The 22,962-nt window shown below is 38.4% G+C and overlaps 1 protein-coding gene across 1 annotated transcript in view; it reads left to right on the top strand.

The window, feature by feature from the left end:
• Positions 1 to 22,962, top strand: part of mtx2 (metaxin 2) — a 113,136-nt gene that overhangs the window by 67,476 nt on the left and 22,698 nt on the right. The window contains exon 4 of the mRNA XM_080198919.1: positions 19,488 to 19,560. Within this exon, the coding sequence (XP_080055045.1) occupies positions 19,488 to 19,560 (73 nt within the window). The remainder of the gene's footprint in view (positions 1 to 19,487; positions 19,561 to 22,962) is intronic.

Below are 22,962 nucleotides of genomic sequence, written 5' to 3'. Positions count from 1 at the left end.
TTCTGGGTTTCAGAACTCAGGAGATGATTGGACGGGCTATTGGGTATCCACATGACAGAGAACTACGTGGAAAGCACATTTAGGGAGGTGCTCACACCACAGGTTAGCATGTAGTGTGCAGAGCATGCAGACAGAGAGGGAATGGGTGACTGCCAGGCAGCCTAAGAGAACCAGCAGGAATCCCCTGAGCCTATCTTGTTTGCAAATTGGTTTTCAATTTTGAATACTGGTGAAGGTGATGGTTCCTAAAGGTGGTATAGCCAGAGCCAAGTCCATTGCACTATATGTGGATCAGCTGCATAGGAGGGGAGGAAGAGTAAGAGAGAGCCAATAATGATCGGGGATTCAATAATCAGCGTATTAGGCAGCCGCTTCTGCAGCAGTAAACAAGACTCTAGGATGGTATGTTGCTTCCCTGGTGCCAGAATCAAGAATGTCATGGAGCAACTGCAAAACATCCTTCTGGGGAAGGGGAACTGCGAGAGGTCATGGTCCACTTTAGGAAGAGAGATGAGGCCCTGAAAGCAGATTTTAGAGAGCTAGGGTCATATGTAAAAGTGAGACGTCAAAAATATTGATTTTCAGATTACTTGCAGTGCCATGTGCTGATGAGCATTAGAATAGGAGGATTGAGCAATTGAACACGTGGCTGGAGAATTTGTGTAGAAGGGAGGGTAACAATTTTTGTGTCTTTGGAACTTGTTCTGGGGCAGAAAAGACATGTGCAAGTAGGATTGATTACATCTTAATAGGATTGGGACTAATATCCTCACAGGGAGATTTGCTAGTGCTGTTTGAGAGGACTTAAACGAGCTTGTCGGGTGGAAACCTGAGGCATAGCTCAAATTGGAAGGAAGTAATGCTGGTAATGGAAAGTAGAAAAGTGGCTAATCAAGTTAGAAGGCAGACGAAACAAAGGCAAGCATCATTGAACCTTTGAAAATGGAATTATGCCAAAAAAAGACTAAAGGGCATTCTGCCTGAATGCACACAGCATGTGCAAAAAGGTATATGATTTAAAGGCACAAATAGAGGTAAATGGATATGTTCTAATTGCCACTATGGCTACAGGGTGATTCAGACTGGGAATTGAATATTCAAGGATAGTTGAAATTTAGCATTAATAGGTAAAAAGAAAAATGAGGTGCAGTTGTGCTGATAAGGAATGGGATCAGTGCATTAGTAAGGGAACATTTCAGATCAGAAGAACAAAATTTGGAATCTGGGTAGAGCAAAGAAGTGGCAAGGGACAGGAAACACTGCTAAGTGTTGTTTGTTGACTACCAAACAGTAGTTGTAATGTGGGATATGGAGATTAGACAAGCATGTAACATGTGTAATACAGTCATCATGGGTGACTTCAAACTGCATATAGACTGGGTTAATCAAAAGAGTACTAATGCTGTTGAAACGCACATCCAAAGTGTGTTAGGGATGGTTTTCTGGAGCAGTATGTTGAGGAACCTACTAGAGAATAGGCTATTTTAGATCTAATATTCTGCAATGAGAAAGAGCTGTTGTTGTAAAAGAACCTTTAAGGATGAGTGACCTTAATATGATAGAAGTTTACGTTAAGTTTAAAAGTGTGGTGGTTCAATCTGCAGACAGGGTTTTAAGTTTGAGCAAAGGAGGGCAAATTGACTGAGGTGAATTTGGAAAATATATTAAGAAGTACGATGGTGCATACGTAACAGCCTTTGAAGAATTATTGAATAATTTACTACAATTACTCATTCCTTTAAGGCACAAAAACCCAAAAAGGAAAGTAAGTCGACCAGGCTAACAAAGGGAGTTAAGGGTTGTATATTATTAAAGGAAAAGGCCTATAAAGTTGCCAGAAATAGTCATTAACCTCAGGATCGGGAGGATTTTAGAATACAGCAAAGGAGGTCCAAAAAGCTGATAAAGAATGGGAGAATGTAGTATGAATGTAAACTAGCACAAAACATGGAAATGGACTGTAACTGCTTTGATAGGTACATAAAAAGGAAACTTTTGTCCAAGACAAATGTGGGTCCATTAAAACCAGGATCAGGCAAATTTATAATAACAGAGAAATGGCAGGGAATCTAAATGATTACTTTGTCTATCTTCTCTGAATAGGAGATTAAAGGGATTAGGGAGAATGAGGAATTAAAGGAAATTAGTATTAGTGAGAAGGTTGCATTGAGAAATCAGTGGATTGAAGGAGGATAAGTCCCCAGGTCCTGGTATTCTACATCTCAGGATGTTTTAAGAGGTAACTGGAGATGGTGGATGTATTGCTGATCATCTTCCAAGGTTCTATAGATTCTGGAAGGGTTCATGCAGATTGGAAGATAGTAAATATCACTCCATAATTTAAGAAGGGTGAGAGAGAGAAAACAGGAAAAACAGATGTTAGCCTTACATCAATAGTCGGAAAATGCTAGAATCGATTATCAAGGATGCAGTAAGTGGGCAGTTGGATAATAATGACCTGATTTGGCATAGTTAACATAGATTTATGGACAGGAAATCATGTTTGATGAACCTGTTGGAGTTTTTTGAGGATGTTACTAACAGAATTGGTAGAAAGGAATCGGTTGACATAGCATACTTGGATTTTAAGAAGGCTTTTTAATATAATTCCTCACAGGAGATTGATTAGCAAAATTAAAGCACATCGGATAGAGGGTAATATACTGATGGATTATGGATTGGTTAACAGGCAGGAAACATAGAGTAGGAACAAACAGGTCATTCTCAAGCTAGCAGAGTGTGACTAGTGGGATACTGCAGGGATCAGTACTCTGGGTACCAGCTGTTCACAATATATATCAATGATTTGGATGTGGGGACCAAATATAATATTTCCAAGTTTGTGGCTGACACTAAACTAGTGGGAATGTGTGTTGTGAGGAAGGTGCAAAGTGGCTTCAAGAGGATTTGGATAGACTTGATGAGTGAACTAGAACATGGCGAAAAGAATATAATATGAAAAAATGGGAGGTTATTCACTTTGGTAGGAGGAAAAGACATGCAGAATTTTTCTTAAATGATGAGAGATTAGAGAGTGTAGTTGTACAAAGGGAGTTCCATACACTGGAAGTCAGTACCCTTCTTTTCTGTGAAATAATGCCATGGGATTTCGGATGGAGTGTTGGTTTGGCATCTCATGTGAAAGGTGGCACCTCCAACTGTGTCATGCTCCCTCAGTTCTGCATTGTAATGTCAGCTATTGTTTTTGTACTCAAGCCCTGGAGTGGCACTTGAACCTGGAACCTTTGATTCAGAATTCAGAAATAAACTTCGGCAGACAACAGATCTCTCTAATTTACATTGTATCTCCCCATTTTGTCACCAAAGTGAATCACGACACTTCCAGTTAAATTTAATCTACCATGTTTTTACCATCAATCTGCCCCTTCCTTAACTCTTGTTCTTATTCTTCTCACTGTTTACTCCATTTCTGTATTTCATGTCATCTGCAAACTTGAAATTATCCCCTGCCTAGATAAAATCGACCATTAATCTATGTCAAAAATAGCAGTTGTCTCAATACTGACCTCTGGGGAACATTACTGCATGAAAATCATCTGTTCTTCACTGCTCTCTGCTTTCTGTTTCTTTGCCAATTTTATGTCAGTGCAGCCACTGGCCCTTTACTATCATAGGCTTCAATTTTACTACAGGTCTATTTGGTGTACAATATCAGTTGCCTTTTGGAAGCCTCTATACACATCCACCACACTACCATTATCCACCCCCTCATAGCAAATAACTCCATCAAAATAATGAAACACAATTTGCCTTGGACAAATCCATGTTGGCTTGTATTTAGAATCATTGAATCCTACAGTGCAGAAGGAGGTCATTCGGCCCATCACATCTGCACCAACCGTAATTCCACCCAGCCTCTATCCCCATAACGACATGCATTTACTCTAGCTTGTTCCCCTGACATTACAGAGCAATTTAGCATGGCCCATCCACCTAACCCACACATCTTTGAACAGTGGGAAGAAACTGGAGCACCCAGAGGAAACGCATACAAATATGGGGAGAATATGCAAACTGCATACAGAACTGCCCCAAGCTGGGAATCAAACCTGGGTCCCTGCCACTGTGAGACAGCAAGGCTAACCACTGTGCCACCAATTAATTTTGTCCTGGATTAATGACTCAAAGCTTTCCACTACTAACATTATGCGAATTACCCTATAATTGTTGGGTTTATCCTGTTCCTCCTCTTTAGGACAACGGAGTGTAACAATTGCAATTCTCCAATCCATTGGCACCATTCCCGTAAATGAAGAAGCTCAAAAAATTGTGGTCAAAACCTCCACAATTTACATCCTTACCTCCCTCAGGAACTTGCGATGTATCTAATCCACTTTCTCTCCTAGCCAAGTGCCATGCAGCAACCTGAATGTTGCTGTGTGCCATATGATATCTTTAACTTACCATATGTGCCCAGATGTGCGAAAGGAAACTTGGAGGGCCTTGCACTGAGGGTTAATGTTAATGCTATCTAGACTTTTCTGTTTTGAATGTTGCCAACATTTTAATTCGTTCCTCTGTCTACTTTCATTCTAAACAATTTCTCTACTATCTCCTTTATAGTGCCATTGGGAGCATCCACTTCTTTGCAGAAGACAGATGTGAAAGTGCCTCTTTAGTGCTTCAGCCATGTCCTCTGTCTCTGTAAAATGCATCTCCTTTATGAACCCAAATGAGCCCTACCCTCTAACCAACCTTTTACTCTCTATATAAATATAAAAGGCTTTTGAGGTGCCTTTTGTTACCTGCTGATCTATTCTCGTACCCCTCTTGTTTCACTTTTAAATTGTCTCCTGACTCTTTGTAATCAGCTTTGTTTTCCACTGAAATTTGAACCAACATTTTATTATAAGCTTTCTTTTGCTTTTTTTTAATCTCTCTGACTTTAGTAATCCAGTGAACATAAGATGTCCTTCCTTTTCCCCTCAATAGGCAGCAAATTGGCACAGTGGTTAGCACTGCTGCTTCAGTTTTGACCTGGGATGACTGTGGAGTTTGCACGTTCTCCCCAGGGTTTCCAGTGCCCCCCCCCCCCCATTGCTTATTTCAACAGCATTTAGGCTTGGGTGATAAATGGTTGTACAGGTGTCATGTGATAACCATGTCCAGTGAGAGAAATTCTGACTATCCCCCTTCAAGTTCAACAGCATTTCATCTCTGAGTCCTTCACTATCAACATCCTAGGAGATTATAATTAACCAGAAATTGGGTCAGCCATATAAATACTTCGGCTAAAGAGCAGGTCAGAAGCTGGGAATTATGCGCTGAGTAACTCAACATGTGACTCCCCAAAGCCTGTTCACCATCTACAAAGCACAAGCCAAGAGCATGATGGAATACTTTCCATTTGTTTGGGTGAGTAGCAGCTCCCAACAGCACTCTAAAAGCTCAACACCATCCTGCTGAGTGATATTGCAGCTCCTTCACTGTTGCTGGGTCAAAATCCTGTATTTCCTTCCTATAACAGTAAAAAGTCTGACAACACCAGAGTTTCCCTCTCCATTCACCTGACGAAGAGGGAGTCCCCTCGAAAGCTTGTGAGTTTACTACCAAATAAATCGGTTGGACTAAAACCTGGTGTTGTCAGACTTTTTACTGTGTTTACCCCAGTCCAACGCCGGCACATCCACATCTTTCCTTCCTACTAGCATTGTGGGTGTACCTATGCTTCACGGACCACAGTGATCCAAGAAGGCAGCTCACCACCGCCTTCAATGGAGCATGGTGCTATCATAGCCAGCAATCCAGCAAATAGGAAGGACTGTTACTTAAGTGGCGAAAAACTGCAGCAGGCGACAGTGCAGAGGGACCTCGGGGTCCTTGTGCATGAGTCGCAAAAACCCAGCTTGCAGGTGCAGCAGGTGGTCAGGAAGGCGAATGGGATGCTGGCCTTCATAGCAAGGGGGATTGAATATAAAAGTAGGGAGGTCTTGCTGCGGCTGTATAGGGCATTGGTGAGGCCGCAGCTGGAGTACTGTGTGCAGTTTTGGGCGCCGTACTTACGCAAGGATATTTTGGCCTTGGAGGGAGTGCAGAGGAGGTTTACTAGGCTGATGCCGGAGTTGAGGGTGTTGAGCTATGAGGAGAGGCTGAATAAATTAGGCTTGTATTTGTTAGAGTTTAGAAGAATGAGGGGAGATCTCATTGAGACGTATAAGATGATGAATGGGATAGAGGTGGAGAGACTCTTCCCGCTCAGAAAGGATAGTAGGACTAGGGGGCACAGCCTCAAGATAAAGGAGGGGCGGTTTAGAACGGAGTTGAGGAGGAACTTCTTCACTCAAAGGGTGGTGAATCTCTGGAGTTCTCTGCCCGTTGAAGTGGTGGAGGCTACCTCGCTAAGTATTTTTAAGACACGGGTTGATGGGTTTTTGATAAGAGAGGGGATTAAGGGTTATGGGGAGAGGGCGGGAATGTGGAACTGAGCCACGACAGATCAGCCATGATCTTATTGAATGGCGGGGCAGGCTCGAAGGGCTAGATGGCCTACTCCTGCTCCTATTTCTTATGTTCTTATGTAAATGTTACATTCTGTGAAAAAATAAAGTAATATTATTTGGTTGCTTTCACACACACACATCTAATGTCCAGCTTGTGAAAGGTATTGTCTAAACTGGGAGAAAGATTGTTGCCACTCAGTAAAGATCAGAGACAAAAGTGAAAAAATAGGAGGCGATTAATTTCAAATTTAAATATTTTGAAGTTTATATGAGGCAAATCTTTCCTGAAGAATGAAAGGTTTGCCTATGCCCCAGTTGATGCCAACATCAAACAGTCGAAGTCAGGTTTAATTTGGTTCAGGTAATGATTTAGGTGAAGGACAATACAGTGCAGCAAGTATTAAAATTGATTTTCAGATATGCCATTTAGCTGTTTCCTTCAGATAACCACTACTTGGTATTCCATTTATAACATAGAAGTTTTAGTTTGGGATCCTGCCATAACATGAAACTCAGTGTAAAATGGATCTGTCTTGGACCCCAAAATTTTCATTTAAATAGTTCGATCAACAGTGCAAAAGCAAAATTTAATCCTTCATGTTCCAAAATGGAATATTGCTACATGCTGAAGTATCAGTCTAATTTTGCACTGCTGAAATATACTCACAGCATGTTTTGTATTGTATTCAATGCAGAAAGTATTGAACTGTATCAATATTTAACATTTCCTTTTGGTAACATTATTTATTGTCAATTCAAGTTGCCCAAATATAAAGAATAAAAAGTCATGTACATATATTCAGCCCTCTGTAATCTAATTTCCAAAACAGAAGTTTACGTGAAAATAATTTTGACACTTTTATAAACAAGGGTTGATGAGTAAAAGTTTGTTTTGGAAAAGAAAACATTTAGTCAGAAGGAATGTAAACTTAATGAAATATTTTCTTGTATAATATATATGCATTGAGAATCGCACATTTCATTTGGAGCAATGTTCAGATGATTATCTGATCTTGCCACAGAGTAAAATATTAGCAAACTAAAATATTGATTAAAGTCCACCATTCTTACAATTTTCTGCTTTTAATTGTAATCAAGTGGAATGCATCTATACCGTATATTTTGACTTCTTTGAATAGGCTAGTTAATTACCAGTATTAAAGCAAAGTAATGCAGACACTGAAAATCTGAATCAAAACAGATAACTCAGAATCTAAATCTGAATCAGAAACAGAAGTACGCAGCAGGTCAGCAGTATCTGTGACGAAAAACAGAGTAAAGGGTGGGATTTTATAGCCGCGTTCATCCCGAAACTGTAAAATCCTGCCCGAGGTCAACAGACCTTTGCATAGTCTGCCCCTCGCCCGCTCTGATTCCCGTGTAGGCGGTAAAATTCTGGCCAATATTTTGGGTGAAAAGTCACAGGGCTAAGGTTCTGCTGAGACAGGTCGAAACTAAATTGAAAGAACCACAACGGTAATAACCTATGGATTACTACCCAAGCCACAAGCTAAATGCTTTGAGTAAATAAGATCAAAGACTGATATGGGAGAAATTAGTTTTGATTTTTGGGACACTGGGAAAGAGAGAGCTGTATCAATGGGACAATCTTTGCCTGAACTATACGAGGACTAGTGCTCGAGAGGATTCCAAAATAAATAATGGGCATGAGTTCACATGAGGGGAGATTGGGAAAGTTAAAGAGAAAGAACAAGGCCATAGTACAAGGTAGTGAAGTGGACAATGATAACCAGAAAATGATAGGAAGAGACACCATACAAATATGAATGTATCAGCAAATAAGGTCAGACTAGGGAAAAGTGGTTAAAAAGTGAGAATTAAAGGCTCCTAATCTGAATGTTTGCAGCATTTATGGTCAAATGGATGTATTGATCGCTCAAATAGAAATAGATGAGTATGATATAACCATTAGAAGCGTGGGTATAAAGTGACCACAGCTAGGACCTGAAGATTCTAAAGTATTTGACATTCTGGAATGACAAGGAGAAGGGAAGAGGAGGTGGGGTGGCTCTGTTAATCGAGGATGAGATCAATACAATAGTGAGAAATGATCCCATAAGAGAAAATGCTGGAAAAACTCAGCAGGTCTGGTAGCATCTGTAAGGTGAGAAAGGAGCTAATGTTTCAAGTCCATGTGACCCTTTGTCAAAGCCAGTGAAAAATGATCATTGTTTGGAGGATCAAAATCAGGATCAGTTTGGGTGGAGATAAGAAATGGCAAAGGAAAGAAGTCACTGGTTGGAGTGATTTATAGGCCCTCTGACAGTAGCTACACTGTAGAGCAGAGTATAAATCAAGGAATAATGGACGCTTGTAAGAAAAATACTGCAATAATCGTGGGAATTTTTAATCTTCATAAAGATTGGACAAATCAAATTGAAAAAATTAGCCTGGAGTATGAGTTCATAGATTGTATTTAGGACAGTATCTTACAACAATACATTCTGCAACCAACCAGGGAACAGGCTATTTTAGTCCTTATAATGTGAAATGAGATAGGATTAATAAATAACCTCATAGTCATATAGTTTCCCATAGTGTACTGGTAATATCACTGCGCTAGTAATCCAAAAGCCCCGGCTAATATTCTTGGCACACGGGTTCAAATCCCACTACAGCAGCTAGTAGAATTAAAATTCAATTAATCAAAATAAAAATCAGGAATAGAATCTAGGCCGGAATTCTCCAGCCACTCACGCCAGCAAGATTCTCTGGTAACGCTGGCGGCGCACCCCCTTCTGAAGGTTGCCTGGCAGCGTTGGGTGGCTTCAATGGGAATTCCTACTGACAGAGGATCCCGCCACCAGCAAACAGCATGCCGCCTCCCATTGCCGAGAAACAGGCTGAAGGGATGACAGAGAATCTTGCCCCTCATCTCTGTAATAGTGACCACGAATAGTGATCATAATCCATTGTTATAAAAACTCATCTGTTCTTACCAGGTCTGGTCTACATGTGATTCCAGATGCACAGCATCTGGAATGGTTCATTCTGAACTGCCCTCAAAAGACAATTTGGGATGAGAAGCAAGTGCTAGCATTGCCAGCAATGCCACATTCCATAAAATAATAAAAAAAAGAAAAAGGCTTGACTCAGTAAGAGTGATCATAACATAATTGAATTTCAGATTCAGTTTGAGGATGAGAAATTTGGATCTGAAACTAGTGTTTGCCCTGTTATTTGCAATTACTTAAGTTTATGAAGTCAGTGATAGCTAAAGTGGACTGGAAAATAGGCTAAAAGGTATGGCATTGGCACACATTTAAAGAGGTATTTCATAACAAAAATATAATTCATTAAGTGGGAAAGACTTTTTACAAGAAGGATGCACCATCAGTGGATAACTAAGGAAGTCAAGAATGACATCAAATTAAAAATAAAGATGTATAATGCTGTGAAGATTAGTAGTGGTAGGTCAAAAGACTGGAAAAATTTTTTGAAATTGGCAAGGGATGACTAAAAACTAATAGATGGAGAAATTCGACAATGAGAGAAACTAGCAACAAAAGTAAAAATAGGCAGCAAAAACTTCTTATAGTACATAAAATGGAAAAGAGTAGCTAAACTAAACATTGATTGCTTAGAGGGTGATATTGGGAAACTAATGGGAAATCAGGGGATAGCTGAAGCTCTGACCAAATATTTTATATCTATTGTCACAGTAGAAGTCACAGAAAACATCCAAAGAGTAGTAGAAAAGCAGGGGGCAAAAGGGAGAGGGAAACTGAAAACGATCATTATTACTGAAGAAAAAATACTAGGAAAATTAATGCGATTAAAGGCTGGATTTGATTGCCTGCTTTCTAGGACCTTAAAGGAAGTGGCTGCAGAGATAGTGTATGCATTGTTTGTAATCTTCCAAAATTCCTTATATTCCAGAAAAGCAGATTGGAAAAACCAAAAATGTAACATTTCTATTCAAGAAAGGAAGAAGAGAGAAAGCAGGAAACTATAGGCCAGTTAGCCTAAATCTGTAAATGCTAGAATCTTTTACTATGAAGGTAGTAGCGAGTCTTTAAAAAAATCATAATACAATCAGGCAGAGTCAACATGGTTTTGTGAAGGAGAAATCATGGTTGACAAATTTATTAGCGATCTTTGAAAATGTAACAAACAGGGTGGATAAAGGGGAATTAATAGCTGTGGTATATTTGGATTTCCAAAAGCATTTGACAAGGTGCCACATCTTAGGGATGACATGTTAACATGAATAGTGGATTGGCTAACCAACAAGAAAAAGATAAATGGATTATTTTCCTGTTGGCAAACTATAACATGTGGAGTGCCACAAGAATCAGTGCTGGGGCCTCAACTATTTATGAACAATATTAATGACTTGGATGAAGGAACCAGATGTATAGTAGCCAAAGTTGCTGATATGCAAAGATACGTAGGAAAGCAAGTTACAAGGAGGATAGAAAGAGCCTACAAAGGGATCTAAATAGGTTGAGTGGGAAAAAACTGACAAGAGAAAAGGGGGGGAAATTGAGGTTCTCCACTTTGCAGGAGTAATAGAAAAGTAGAGTATTATTTAAAGAGATGCTGCAGAATGTTGCAATGAAGAGGGACCTGGAAATCCTTGACCGTGAATCACAAAAAATTAGCATGCAGGTGGTACAAATAATTAGCAAGGTAAATGAAACATTGGCCTTTATTGCAAGAGGGTTTAAATATAAACAAAGAGAATTTGAAGAATAGTTGATGACATTGGTGAGACCACCATATGGAGTGTTGGGTACAATTTTGGCCTCCTTATTTAGAGGATTTACTTGCACTGAAAGCAGTTCAGAAATGGTTCAGTTGGCTGGTTCCTGGGATGAAGGGGTTGTCTTATGAAGAAAGGTTGAGCAACTTTGACCTATACTCATATAGAGTTTGGAGGAATGACGAGTGATCTTATTGAAACATTTAAGATTCTGAGGTAGGTCCTTCAGGTAGATCCTGAGGATATTTCTTCTCATTGAGGAATCTAGAACTAGGGGGTATCATTTAAAAATAAGGCTTCTCCCATTTAAGAAGGAGATGAGGAATTTCTTCTCTCAGAGAGCTTTTAATGCTTAGAATTCTCCTTCCCAGAAAGCAGTGAGGCTGAGTCATTGAATATATTCATGGCTTGAGTTGGACAGATTTTTGGCCAGGAACTGAAGGGTTATGAGGGGGTCAAGCTGGAATGTGGAGTTAAAGCTACAATTAAATCAGCCATTCAAAGACATTCTGACTGAATGGTGAAGCAGGCCTGATGGACCAAATTGCCTATTTCTGCTCCTTTTATGACCTTATGACTACTGGAGTACTTCTAGCTATTTCGGTGTTTATTTAATTATTCAAATGTTTTGCAACTAAACTATTTTTCACTTTTTTCTATTTGTTCATGGGACATGGGCATCCTGGGTGCCCAGCATTTATTGCCCATCCTTAGTTGCCTGAGGGCAGTTGAGAATCAACCACATTGCTGTGGCTCTGGAGTCACATGTAGGCCAAACTGGGAAAGGATGGCAGATTTCCTTCCCTAAAGGACATTAGTGAACAAGATGGATTTGTCCGACAATTGACACTGGTTTTGTCATCAGTAGATTCTTAATTCCAGATTTTTTTTATTGACATCAAATTCCACCATCTGCCCTGGCGGGATTTGAACTTGAGTTCCCAGAACATTAGCTGAGTTTCTGGATTATTAATTCAGTGATAATACAACAAGGCGATTACCTCCCTCTACATTGGAACAAAGGAAACAAGTGTAGGGTGTAGTTAAAGCAAAACAGAAAGTGCTGGAAAGTCTCAATAGGTCTGACAGCATCTGTGGAGTTAAAGCATGTCTACAGGCAAATATTACTTAAATTTTCCTTAACGAAAAGTTCTTTAAATATTGCCTTTGAATGAACTTGTCATAACATGGTCCAACCTATAACACGGTCATGAGTTTTGGAGTATGTTTTGACAGGGTCCCAGTGCATAATAATTTTGACAAGGATATTTTGGATCCATTGTAATGTAAATTCAGTTATGTATTTCTAATGCTGAATCCCTCATTCTTCAGTCAGTACAACTATTGCAAGTTTAAGAATATACAACATCAGAGGAGATCTACATGGTCCATCAGGTTGATCTCAAAGCCTGAAAAATATTGTACAGAGGTCAATTTGTCATTTCAGTTGACCACTTTTCTTGCTGAGCAGACATTCAGCTTCACCTTGAATTCACATACACAATCAGCCTCTATCCACCATCTCCCAGGACAGTCCACTTCACATCTTTGCTAACTCTGTAAAATAATTAAATCAACATTTCCTGCTCATCGTTATTCCTTTGAGCTTCTGATTTCTGTTCCTGTGTGGAGTTTTTGAATGAATCAAATATATTGGCCTAGGATTTGCTGGAGTTTTGACAGCAAATTGTCAAAGGCAGAATAGAAAGAGGCCATTTGGCCCATTTTATCCCTGCCAGTTCTCTAAGAGCAATTTGGCTAGTTCCAGTCCCCTGCCTTTTTATTGGAGCCCTGCATTTTTTTTCTCTTTTATTAATTATCCAGTTCCCTTGTAAAAGCCACAATTGAATCTGCCTGCACCAAACTCTTAGCAGATGCTAACCACTCTGCTTAAAAAGTTGTTCTTCTTGTCACCTGTGGTTCTTTTGCTGTTGTTACCCCTCTGAAACTAACCACAATTTCAATAGTTAGTACAAGTGCAGATTAATGCAGAAACTGAGCTATGATCTGTCTTTTACAGCTTCGCCACAGGCTGTGCAATGCACTGGCTGTGACATTGCTTGTTGAGTCTAAGCACACAGTTTTTCAAAATTGTCCTTGCCTTTTATTCTGTCATTGTTTCACAAAGCTAACTAAGTGTGAGACTGAGATTGTACTGTCAAGGCTGGTTGTGCAGTTACGCAATTGGGATTTAAAAATTAAGATGCAGAAAGAATGAAGAATAAACATGATTAAAATTTAAAGACAAAGGTACAAAAAAACTTGGATAAATGTAAAAGTTATGATTTTACAATGTTTTTGGTAATGTAGCTTGTAACATTAAAATAAAGAAAAATGTATGTAAACAGTACTCTTAAATTGAAAATGTACTGTTGAAAATAGTTCATCTGAGAGTTCAATGTTGTAAACATTGTTTTTTTGGCAGAATGGATACAAAAATTGTAAGTTTTGCTTGACATCCCTCAAAAGACAAGAAACACATCTCAATGTGACAATTCAGGCTTTCTCCCAATTTTCTTTATTTGTGTTCACAGCAGAATACAGTTTCCATAGAGAAATCGATGTCCTTTATTGTCTCAAACTTACACCTTTATGCCATGAATGGGTATAGTGTGTCGCAAGATTAACGATTATCTTTCACTGAGATATTTCATGTCAGAGGTTATACTGGCTGCCGAACAGGCACTCCTGTGCTTTCTGAAAGGAACAAAATACCGTGCTGTCAGCCTGTGTTGTTTAGCCTGAAATTAATCAAATTTACTTTTAAAATACATAAATATATATTAATATAATACATTATTTAGATTGTTTCTAAACCAAAATAATTATGTCTGAAATCTTCGTTCATTTAAAATCTTCCATCTGACCCTTTGAAAATCATAATGTGGAGTTCTACGGTACCTATTCAATATAGAAACAATTGTTTAAACTGAAGGAGTTATAAGGGAAAAGTTGGCATCGTTTATACTTCTATAGGGAAGCATTTGCTACACCAAATCAAAGCACTTTCAAATTCAACATGCAGAAGTATCTTTTAATTAAGTTTAACTTGCAGGCATATAGAATGTGCAGTGCACATTTCCAACATAGGTTGTCACCTAATTCTAATATGCAATAATTTGATACTCCAGTCCATGTTTAACAGCCATTCTTTTTGCTTTGGTTGCAAGAGATACAAGATCAGTGTTTCAAAAACAGAATTGGATTTCTCATAAAAGTACCATGAGAATGTGGCACTGCTGAGAACTTATTTGGCCTAGGTAAATGGCACCGAGTAATACTACCAAATCTTTCCATGGCATGGAAGGTATGAATCTCTTTTTGATGAGGTGCTCAGGGTACTCAGACTCCTCGCTTGCCAACACTCTGTGGCATGATGTAAGTGACTTACCTCTGTGCTGAAGATGAATGAATGTATCAAGTCCTTTCCTTGAGACTGTTGGCCCCAAATCTTTTTTAGGTTGATGAAGTCTTCTGAACCAGGATGGTCATTTGTGCATTTAAGTTTAAAGTACTCGCAATTTGTAGCTTGTGAATCAGGAACAATAAGGTGTTGATTGTATTTAAAAACACCAGTTGTCATTGTTTATATTACCCTGGACGAGGTAGCATCCGTCACCACTAGCTGCTCTGATTTTGCACACAGTTAGCTCTGTTTTTAAGTGCATAGCTCCTCCTTCATTGAACTGAATGCAGATTTCTCATTATTTAAATTATTTCTGAATTGCATAAAATTGTACAGTGCAGAAATTCCTACTTTTTTCACAGCTCAGGTTGAATACATTTGTCCATAAGTTGTAATTGGCACCAAAGTTTGCAAAGTAGAAAAAACAGAAGGTGGAGAGAAACCTGAAAGGTAGAGAGGGCAAGTTAAAGCAGCATTTAGTGTAGGAGAGCATGTCAAGAACAAGCTTCGTAGCTCCGAGAATGGATCATACAGTAAGTCTGGGTTTCTCGAGGATTGGCCTCAATTGGTGAAAATGCTAAAGATTTATTGCTAAGTTTTGTACTTTTCATTGGAACTATTCAACTTTGTACTAAGGGGGGCACTAATATTAGCATGGAAGGATATGCTAAAACAGTTGAGTTTTAAATGTGTTTGAGTTGGTTTGCCAATCAAAATACTTTCTCATAAACATTTCCTCTTTGCCTCATGTACATAGTTTTGCTTAATGTGTAAAGTAGGTAAGATTTTTGTTTATGGCATGCCGTTAAGTAAAGCACTTTTTTGAATAAAGGAGAGGTGTCAGCAAGTATGACTGTTGCATAGGGAAAGAAGAAGGGCAGTAATGTATTGGAGAGTGAGATCTAGTATTCTAAAATTAAAACTATTAGACCTTGAGAGAAGGAGTTTGCAATGGTTTTCTTTCTGACTCCATTAACTCAACAAAAAGTAATGAAAAATATTTATTCAGTCCGGTTGCAGAGCTGGTTGTGCAACACCTCCTTTACACTTGCTGGTTGGAATGCTCCAATGGGGCTTTCCTCTCCAATAAAGCAGAACCCAGGTTAGTAGGTTAGATGCTGTTTGTTAAGAAAAAGAAATGATGCAGTTACTTACCATGCTCTGAGAAGTGTCTCGAGCACTTCACCAAAGATGAAGTATTGGGAATGCAGTCTATTTTGTTCAAGTAGATGTAACAGATTTTACACAGTTCAGTTTTCCATAAGTAGTTAAATAATCTGTCAGCTGTGTTAAGAATGTTTTTGATCGTATCAGAACTTATTTTGCTTGTCCTGTTGAAAACTGGATTTCTCTACAGCTAATGACATTGGAACTTAGCACACTTCCCTGTTGTACGCGCACAGTGTTAGACTGTAGGGAGTTTCAGCCTGGAGCTGAAACTGTTAACCATAGAGTGACATATAGAACCAGTGAATTGCAGGAGTTTACTACTTAGCTTTTCATATAGGCATGGCCTGGGTGCACGATACCCTAGGCTCTAGAGGAAAGCATTTCTAATAAACGTGACTAACTTGAGCAAAATTCAAATTTGTAGAGAAGATGGTGGCTTGCACCACTCAAAGAAAATGCTTTCTGGTCCTAATTGATGGATTTTATGGAAAGTTTATTTTTGGTGGCTTTAATAGAAAAAATAGTGTTTCACTTGTTTTCTGTGCATTGTGTGTTTTTGATTTGGTATTTTTGTATCTGATTTTTTTTGAGCTAATCAACATGCTTAGCCAGTGTGAATAGAGTGATGGTCATTTTGTGCCACCAGTAGAGTGACAAATACACTCAGTGTGTGACAAGACTTTTAATTATATAGTCAGATGATAGCATATGAGGTATAATTGTGAATTCTGTATTGGATTATTATGAAATATTACAAAGCCTTAACCTGTGCTAACTGAAAAAAATGCAATTTTACTACTTTAAAATTCTCATATCACTTTTTTAAAGAAGAAGTGCATATCTAGGAATAAAAAAACTAACGCCAAATTGAACCCCACATGTATTCCAGTTAGATAAATTTCTTTGCAATTTAATCACTTAATCTTTTGGAAGGGATTATATATTTGAAATGACACACACTGTTAAATTATTCATTTTATGGTTCATTGAGTTGATGGAAATATTTACAGATACAAGTTCAGAGCACAACAGCAAACTATTTTCATTTGCTTATAATATTTTATACTCCCTATTGGTAATATATCTTAAGCATGATATTTCGGAGTAGGTAGGGGAACTTGGGGCGGGGACAGGGTAGGAGTTGTGGAATGGTAGCTTGGGAAACTGGCAGCTGAAGGTCAATAGAAACTGCTGAATCCATCAGGTACTTTTCCAGCATTGCTTGTAGGTTAGTAGGAATAGGAGTGCTTTCCTTAGAGCCCTCCGAAGCTAACCTGTTGTGACCCCCTGCTCCTGCTCCCACCTCTGATTTCTCTTTAACCTCCTGTCTATCCTCAGCCTTGCGATTATAATTTGGTCACTAAATAACGCAAGACCTGTAATATCCTCTAAGTCTTTAGGTAACAGAAAAATAATTGCTCTGGTAGACCATGTGACTTATGTTATACTCTCTGAATTATGTTTATTAGATTGAAAAAGTTAGCAAAAAATTGGAGCAGATAATTTTTGAACCAGCAACATTAGCTCCCAGTCACAGAAAAACAAAGGGCATTGAGTTGCAGGCACTGGTCAAGTATCAAACTTATGAGGTTGGGTTTACCCCACAGAGTCTTCCTGTGTTCACTTCCATGTTGATAGAATGGGAAGTACTGTGGTGTGGTGAGCTGGCCAAAGGATGCAGAATAATTTATCTGCCTGCACATAGAGCTGTCAATCAAAAGTAAAAGATATAATGGCTTCTGTCCAGCTGACCCCCAGCGAGTCAGTGATTAACTCTGTCTACAGATTAGTTCAGTAGAAAGCTCAGTGTATGCTTTTGTCAAATTATCTTGTAATTTTTAAAAAGTGAAGCACGTACAACAGTGTAATAAAAACAAAAGGAATAGTACGACCCACATACTCTAGATGGAGGTGCCATTAAAGAACAGAGCATACATTCATTATAAAGGGGTTTGTTGATGATTATACCACCCTACATCCTGTAGACATTGTCTACCACAAAAGTCACATAACCACATTCCTGGACAATTCTCCTGTTGATCCCTCTGACTTTGCTAATCTTTCTCTTCCCTTCCCATGAAGACAACATTTTGTCTTCATGCTAGCATGGTGTTGAAGTTGGAAGCCCTTCACTCCTCTCACTTAAACATGCCATTGGCATTTGCCAGTGATCAGGATTTTCCCAAGTGTCAACAGCCATGTTGTACTGCATTACATGAACCTTCATTGTACCTTTGTAACACCTTTGCTGTCTGCCCTACTTTCCTTTGCTATCCATCAGTTCCCCACAAAGCACCTGCTTTGATAACTGTATATTGTTCAGCTCTCAGGATCTGAGCATTGATTATCACATCCTCAATGCTGATGCCAATGCATATTTCAGTACTTGGTTGTTAATGATTATGTCTGTCAGCTTATTTAAAGAGAACATGAGAAATCAAACAAATGTCCCACTTATCACAGTAAGTTGCACAGCCTACTTCTGTGATTTTACTTGCTGATATGTGAACAATGGCTCTAAAAGAGGAAATATGAACAATTTCTAGCACTGCAGTATAGAGGCAAAAAAAAACTACTTCCTACCCTTTAGAGACAGCAAATTGACAATGCATTTATCTTATTTAAAATACAAATATCCTGAGAATTCCATGTCAGCAGTTTAGCACAAGACCCCATTCTCAATGTGCCACTCTGGGCCAATGCAGTCAGCTGGCTGGCTGGCAACACAAATACGCTGCAGCTCAAGCAGTGCTCCTTGTAACAGCAGCAGCAAACAACCCGGTGACACAATTGTAAAGTTTACCTCAGGGTAGTTACCTTGAATACAGTTTGCTTTCATATGGAACACAGGATGGTTGATAGAAAAATTGAAACATGGTTGAAGGTTGGCAACATTGCACACTGAGGCAAAGTGCCAACAAATTGTTTGTCTCTAACATTATGCTTTTGTAACTCATTGGGGAGGCTCTCACCACATGTGTGCCAAGCAAAATAATGATAAATTTGCTACGTGTCAAGCCTCTAAATTTCTGTTACTTCACAGTAAGAATTTCCCTTTTCTAGCCTGAGCTAGTTTGGAATTGCATTTGAAGGAATTAGTGAACAGGAAATGAAGTAGCACTTGTAACCCAGCACCTGTGTACAGTTGTTTATTTTTTTATAGAAAAAGTGCCAATGATATTTTCCATGATTGTATGACTAAGTAAACACAAAGTGGCATTTAGAGTGAAATCTCATCTTGATAATCTAATATTAATGTAACCTGCCATTTGTTTAGTGCTATAAAAATATCAAACAAAATCCACCAAGCCTCTTTCCCTCACCCTGCTAGCTGAAAAGGTTTCTTTGAGATCGTAGAATGGTTCCAGCACAGGAGGCCAGTGCAGTAGTTCCATTATTTTGACTAATTAGTACCTTTAATTTTTAAAAATGCAGTATTTATTACTTACATCTTTAGATTTAGGCCATTAATGCCAAGCGTGCCTGGTTAATACAAAGCTAATGAAAGAGATATTTTCAATAATCATAAATATATCTATATGGCAGGGAAGGGGAAAATCCTATCTTGGTTATTTTGGTTCATTTTCCAGTTGGGTAAGTTCCACTGCTGCTGCCCAAAGATATGTTTTGTCTTTTTATTTCTCCATATTGCATGTCATCATAAAATAGTATAATCTATATTTTTGAGATGTTAGTTTCATGTCAAAATGTTTCTCTTTTTCAGGCGTTTCTGCGGATGTGCAATCTGCCAGTCCAGGTGGTTTGTAGGGCAAATGCGGAGTACATGTCCCCATCTGGTAAGTCTGAAGTTGAATTAAATTCCTGGAGGGGTTGTTTTGTGCGATGCCATGGCAACATATCTAATCCTGCAGCCTATAAACAGCACAATACTGGTCATGAGCTATTTTTTTCATAGTTTTATGTCACCACTGCCTTCAATCTCAACCTTGCTTTTTTTGAGGAATAAATGACAAAAGGTTGCAATTGTTTGAGAAATTTCATTGAGAGATGTATAAATTAGGATCATCTGAGATGATATGACCTGTATGTAAAGTAGCACATTACACAGATTATTCCACTGCGAATGATTGTTCAAGCAAATAACAATAAATGTTATGTATACCTATCATTTTCTTATATATACCTTTTGTGTTTTGCAGCAAAATTTATTTCTGTTCTTTATCTATACTTTCCTAAGTAAAGAAAAAGAAGCTTAAATGATGGAAAGATTCAAAATTCCTAAGACTGACATTTGGATCTTAGCATTGTCTATGTGATGCTCTTGGCCTTTATTGGGGTTTTCTTTGTGCCTGAACACATATGAATAAAAGCTCAGAGATCACTATGTTCAAAGAGACCTGCAATTCTTTTGTGATACACTTATCGTATGGATGCAGATGAGGCTTTTGTTCATATGTTTTACCTCATCTATTACCCTAAGGCTGTCTGTGAAGGCAGTGAAGAATGAATCTATTCAAAAGAAGCACGACAGAGCCTGCTGTTAGTGTGAACTGTATATGAACTGGCTTTAACAGCAGGTTCTGTGCATTTGAGTAAAACACTTTTCCTTATCTTTTTCTTTTCAAGAAATGAAACAAAACATAATTTATCTATGTTTGTGCAAAAGTTTGATTAGTGTTTCTGTTAGGTTTGTTTAAAATAAAACACTGAATATCTTACTAAATATTTACTGCCGAGAGCCATCAAGAGAGAAATATTTTACTGCACCACCTATAATTCCATAGTACCACGTGATGGAGAAAGAAAGAAAAAATTGGATGATGTGGTCACCCTAACTATACTCCTTGCAGTTGATTATTGAACAGCAATGGATAGAGGACTGAGAGCAAATCAGCTTCTCTGTGGTTTCAACTGGAAAATACTGAAGGGGCCCTAAAAGGGTGACTGAGAACATTAGGATAATTCTGGAAAAAGTACTTTGGACAGTGTTTTATTTAGTAGTTCATGTTTTAATAATTTTTAAAATCTATTTTGACTACTGCATGCATTTACATTTCAGGCTGTGATTATGTCAATTACAGTACAAGTTAACTTGAATACACGTATCAGTGACTTTGGATATAAACTAAGTAATTAATCTGAATATAAATTTCATAAATGCTGTAAGAAAGGGTGACATTGACATGGTGGTATGCTTTTTCATAGCTCATCAGGTCCCCAACAATAGATTGTAATTCCAGCTGGCTATCCGAGAAGAATTTCTTTTGCTGTTCTCTCCTCTGACTTTAAAAGAGAACTTGAAAACAAGGTGATCTGCTGTCACATATCTTGATCAACTTTTTCAAGAGCATCATTGGCAGAAGCCTTGACATGCCCAACAAATTGTTTTCATAATTGGGCAATGGCATCTTCTGGAGGGAGATATTAAAGAAGTAGAATTAGTACAGGTATCATCCACCAATTCCGTGTAGGGTGTGCATTGCTTTATGTACTATTGAGTCATAGTGACCAGGCAGACCCTGGGCTCTATTTGTGTCAAGTTAGCTTATTTCAGCTTGGTACAATGTAATGCTATAGTTGGTAGTATTACAAGGTAAAATAATACAATTAGTTGGGCTCAGGAGGGGCCTAACATGCTGTGTATTTCCAACATCTTTTATTAAGATTTCCAGAATCCAAGTATTTTGTTTCTCTAAATACTTAAACTCTTCTTTGAATTGTCTGTTGATTACTCTTTTGTTAACTTATATTGCAATATAGCTGAATCACGGCTCAGAGGTTGTGGATGCTGTTGGGTAATTCAAAGATTGGCTCATCCACCCAATAATGTATTTTGCCCATCAGAGGCTTCATTATTCTTCTTTTGGGATTAATCTGCCCAAAGCTGTTGGCACTTTCTAGAGGTTGGCAGGTTACTTGACTATTGCTCAGTACTCTAACCTGCCACAGGCAGTACCCTCTACTATCAATATGATAGCAGATTTTAACATCTAACTCAGCATAGAAAGCAATTCATTAGCTCCTCATTTCTTCTTGGTTTTTATATTCTACATTTTTTGCGCTAAAACCTAAAATAAAATTCACAAAGCCTCAAATCCCATTGGCTTTTGTTTACAGTGTTATCATCCTGAGGTTTTGCCTTTGATGGCCAGTAAACCTTCACCCATAAATTTCTCTACTGTTTGCCAGCATTGAACTTAATGCGTCACTCACACTTACTGACATTAAATTCCACTTCTGCCATTTTTTAAAGCTTGTTTCTTTATAAAAAACATTATCCTTTTGATTTTCTGAAGAATTGTCTATATCTTCTATGGTAGTGCCATTGCAAATTTCAGCTGCAATCTTTCTAAGCCTATATCCAGATCATTGATGCATATAGTGACAGAAGTGACCTGATGAACTTCTGGGACACCACTACCCACAATCAACTACTTCTATTAACAGCTTTTTATTCTCTCTTCTAATTTTGAAATGGTTTTAATTTGGTTTGCTATCCTCCTCCAATTCCATATATCTTGACCTTCTCTGGTAATCTCTACAAGCACTTGTCAAACATGTTTTGAAGCGCATGTGCACAATATCCACTGTATTTCCCCTACCTTAGTAAGAAGTCTCACAACACCAGGTTGTATTTACAATACACATCTCTGTAACCTTTGCTTAACCCTCTCTCCACTCACATCGTCTGTACCTTTAAGACTTCATTAACTGTAAAGACTCGCATTCCAACCATTATCTTTTAAATTGAGTTTGTGTCTTTATATGCCTTGTTTGCGAACACAAGTCCTCACTCACCTGAAGAAGGAGCTTAAGGCTCCGAAAGTTAGTGCTGCCAAATAAACCTATTGGACTTTAATTTGGTGTAGTGAGACTTTTTACCGTGCTTACCCCAATCCAATGCCGGCATCTCCACTTCATCTTTCCCTTACCCACCATGCCTGTTATCTTCTGAAAGTATTTAATCAGGTTTGTCAAGCACAATGTTTCCCTTTGAAACTGTGCTGAGTGCTTTGATTTTGTCTTTATCCAGATACAAAGTAATTTTGTAAAGACTAAAATCTTCTCTGCAATAGATGTTGGGTAACTGGGCAGTCATTACCTGGATTAGCTGCATCTCCATTTTTAAAGGTGGGCGTTATATTGATGGCTTTCCAGTCCTCTAATACATATTCACAATTGGCAAAGCCTTGGAGTACAGATCCAGATTTTCCTATGGAAAACAAGAATTGCAAACC

This window comes from Carcharhinus amblyrhynchos, chromosome 11 (assembly GCF_965287045.1).
Source record: "Carcharhinus amblyrhynchos chromosome 11, sCarAmb.v2.hapA, whole genome shotgun sequence".
Classification (NCBI taxonomy): Eukaryota; Metazoa; Chordata; class Chondrichthyes; order Carcharhiniformes; family Carcharhinidae; genus Carcharhinus; species Carcharhinus amblyrhynchos.
This window is presented reverse-complemented; position numbering and strand designations above follow the sequence as displayed.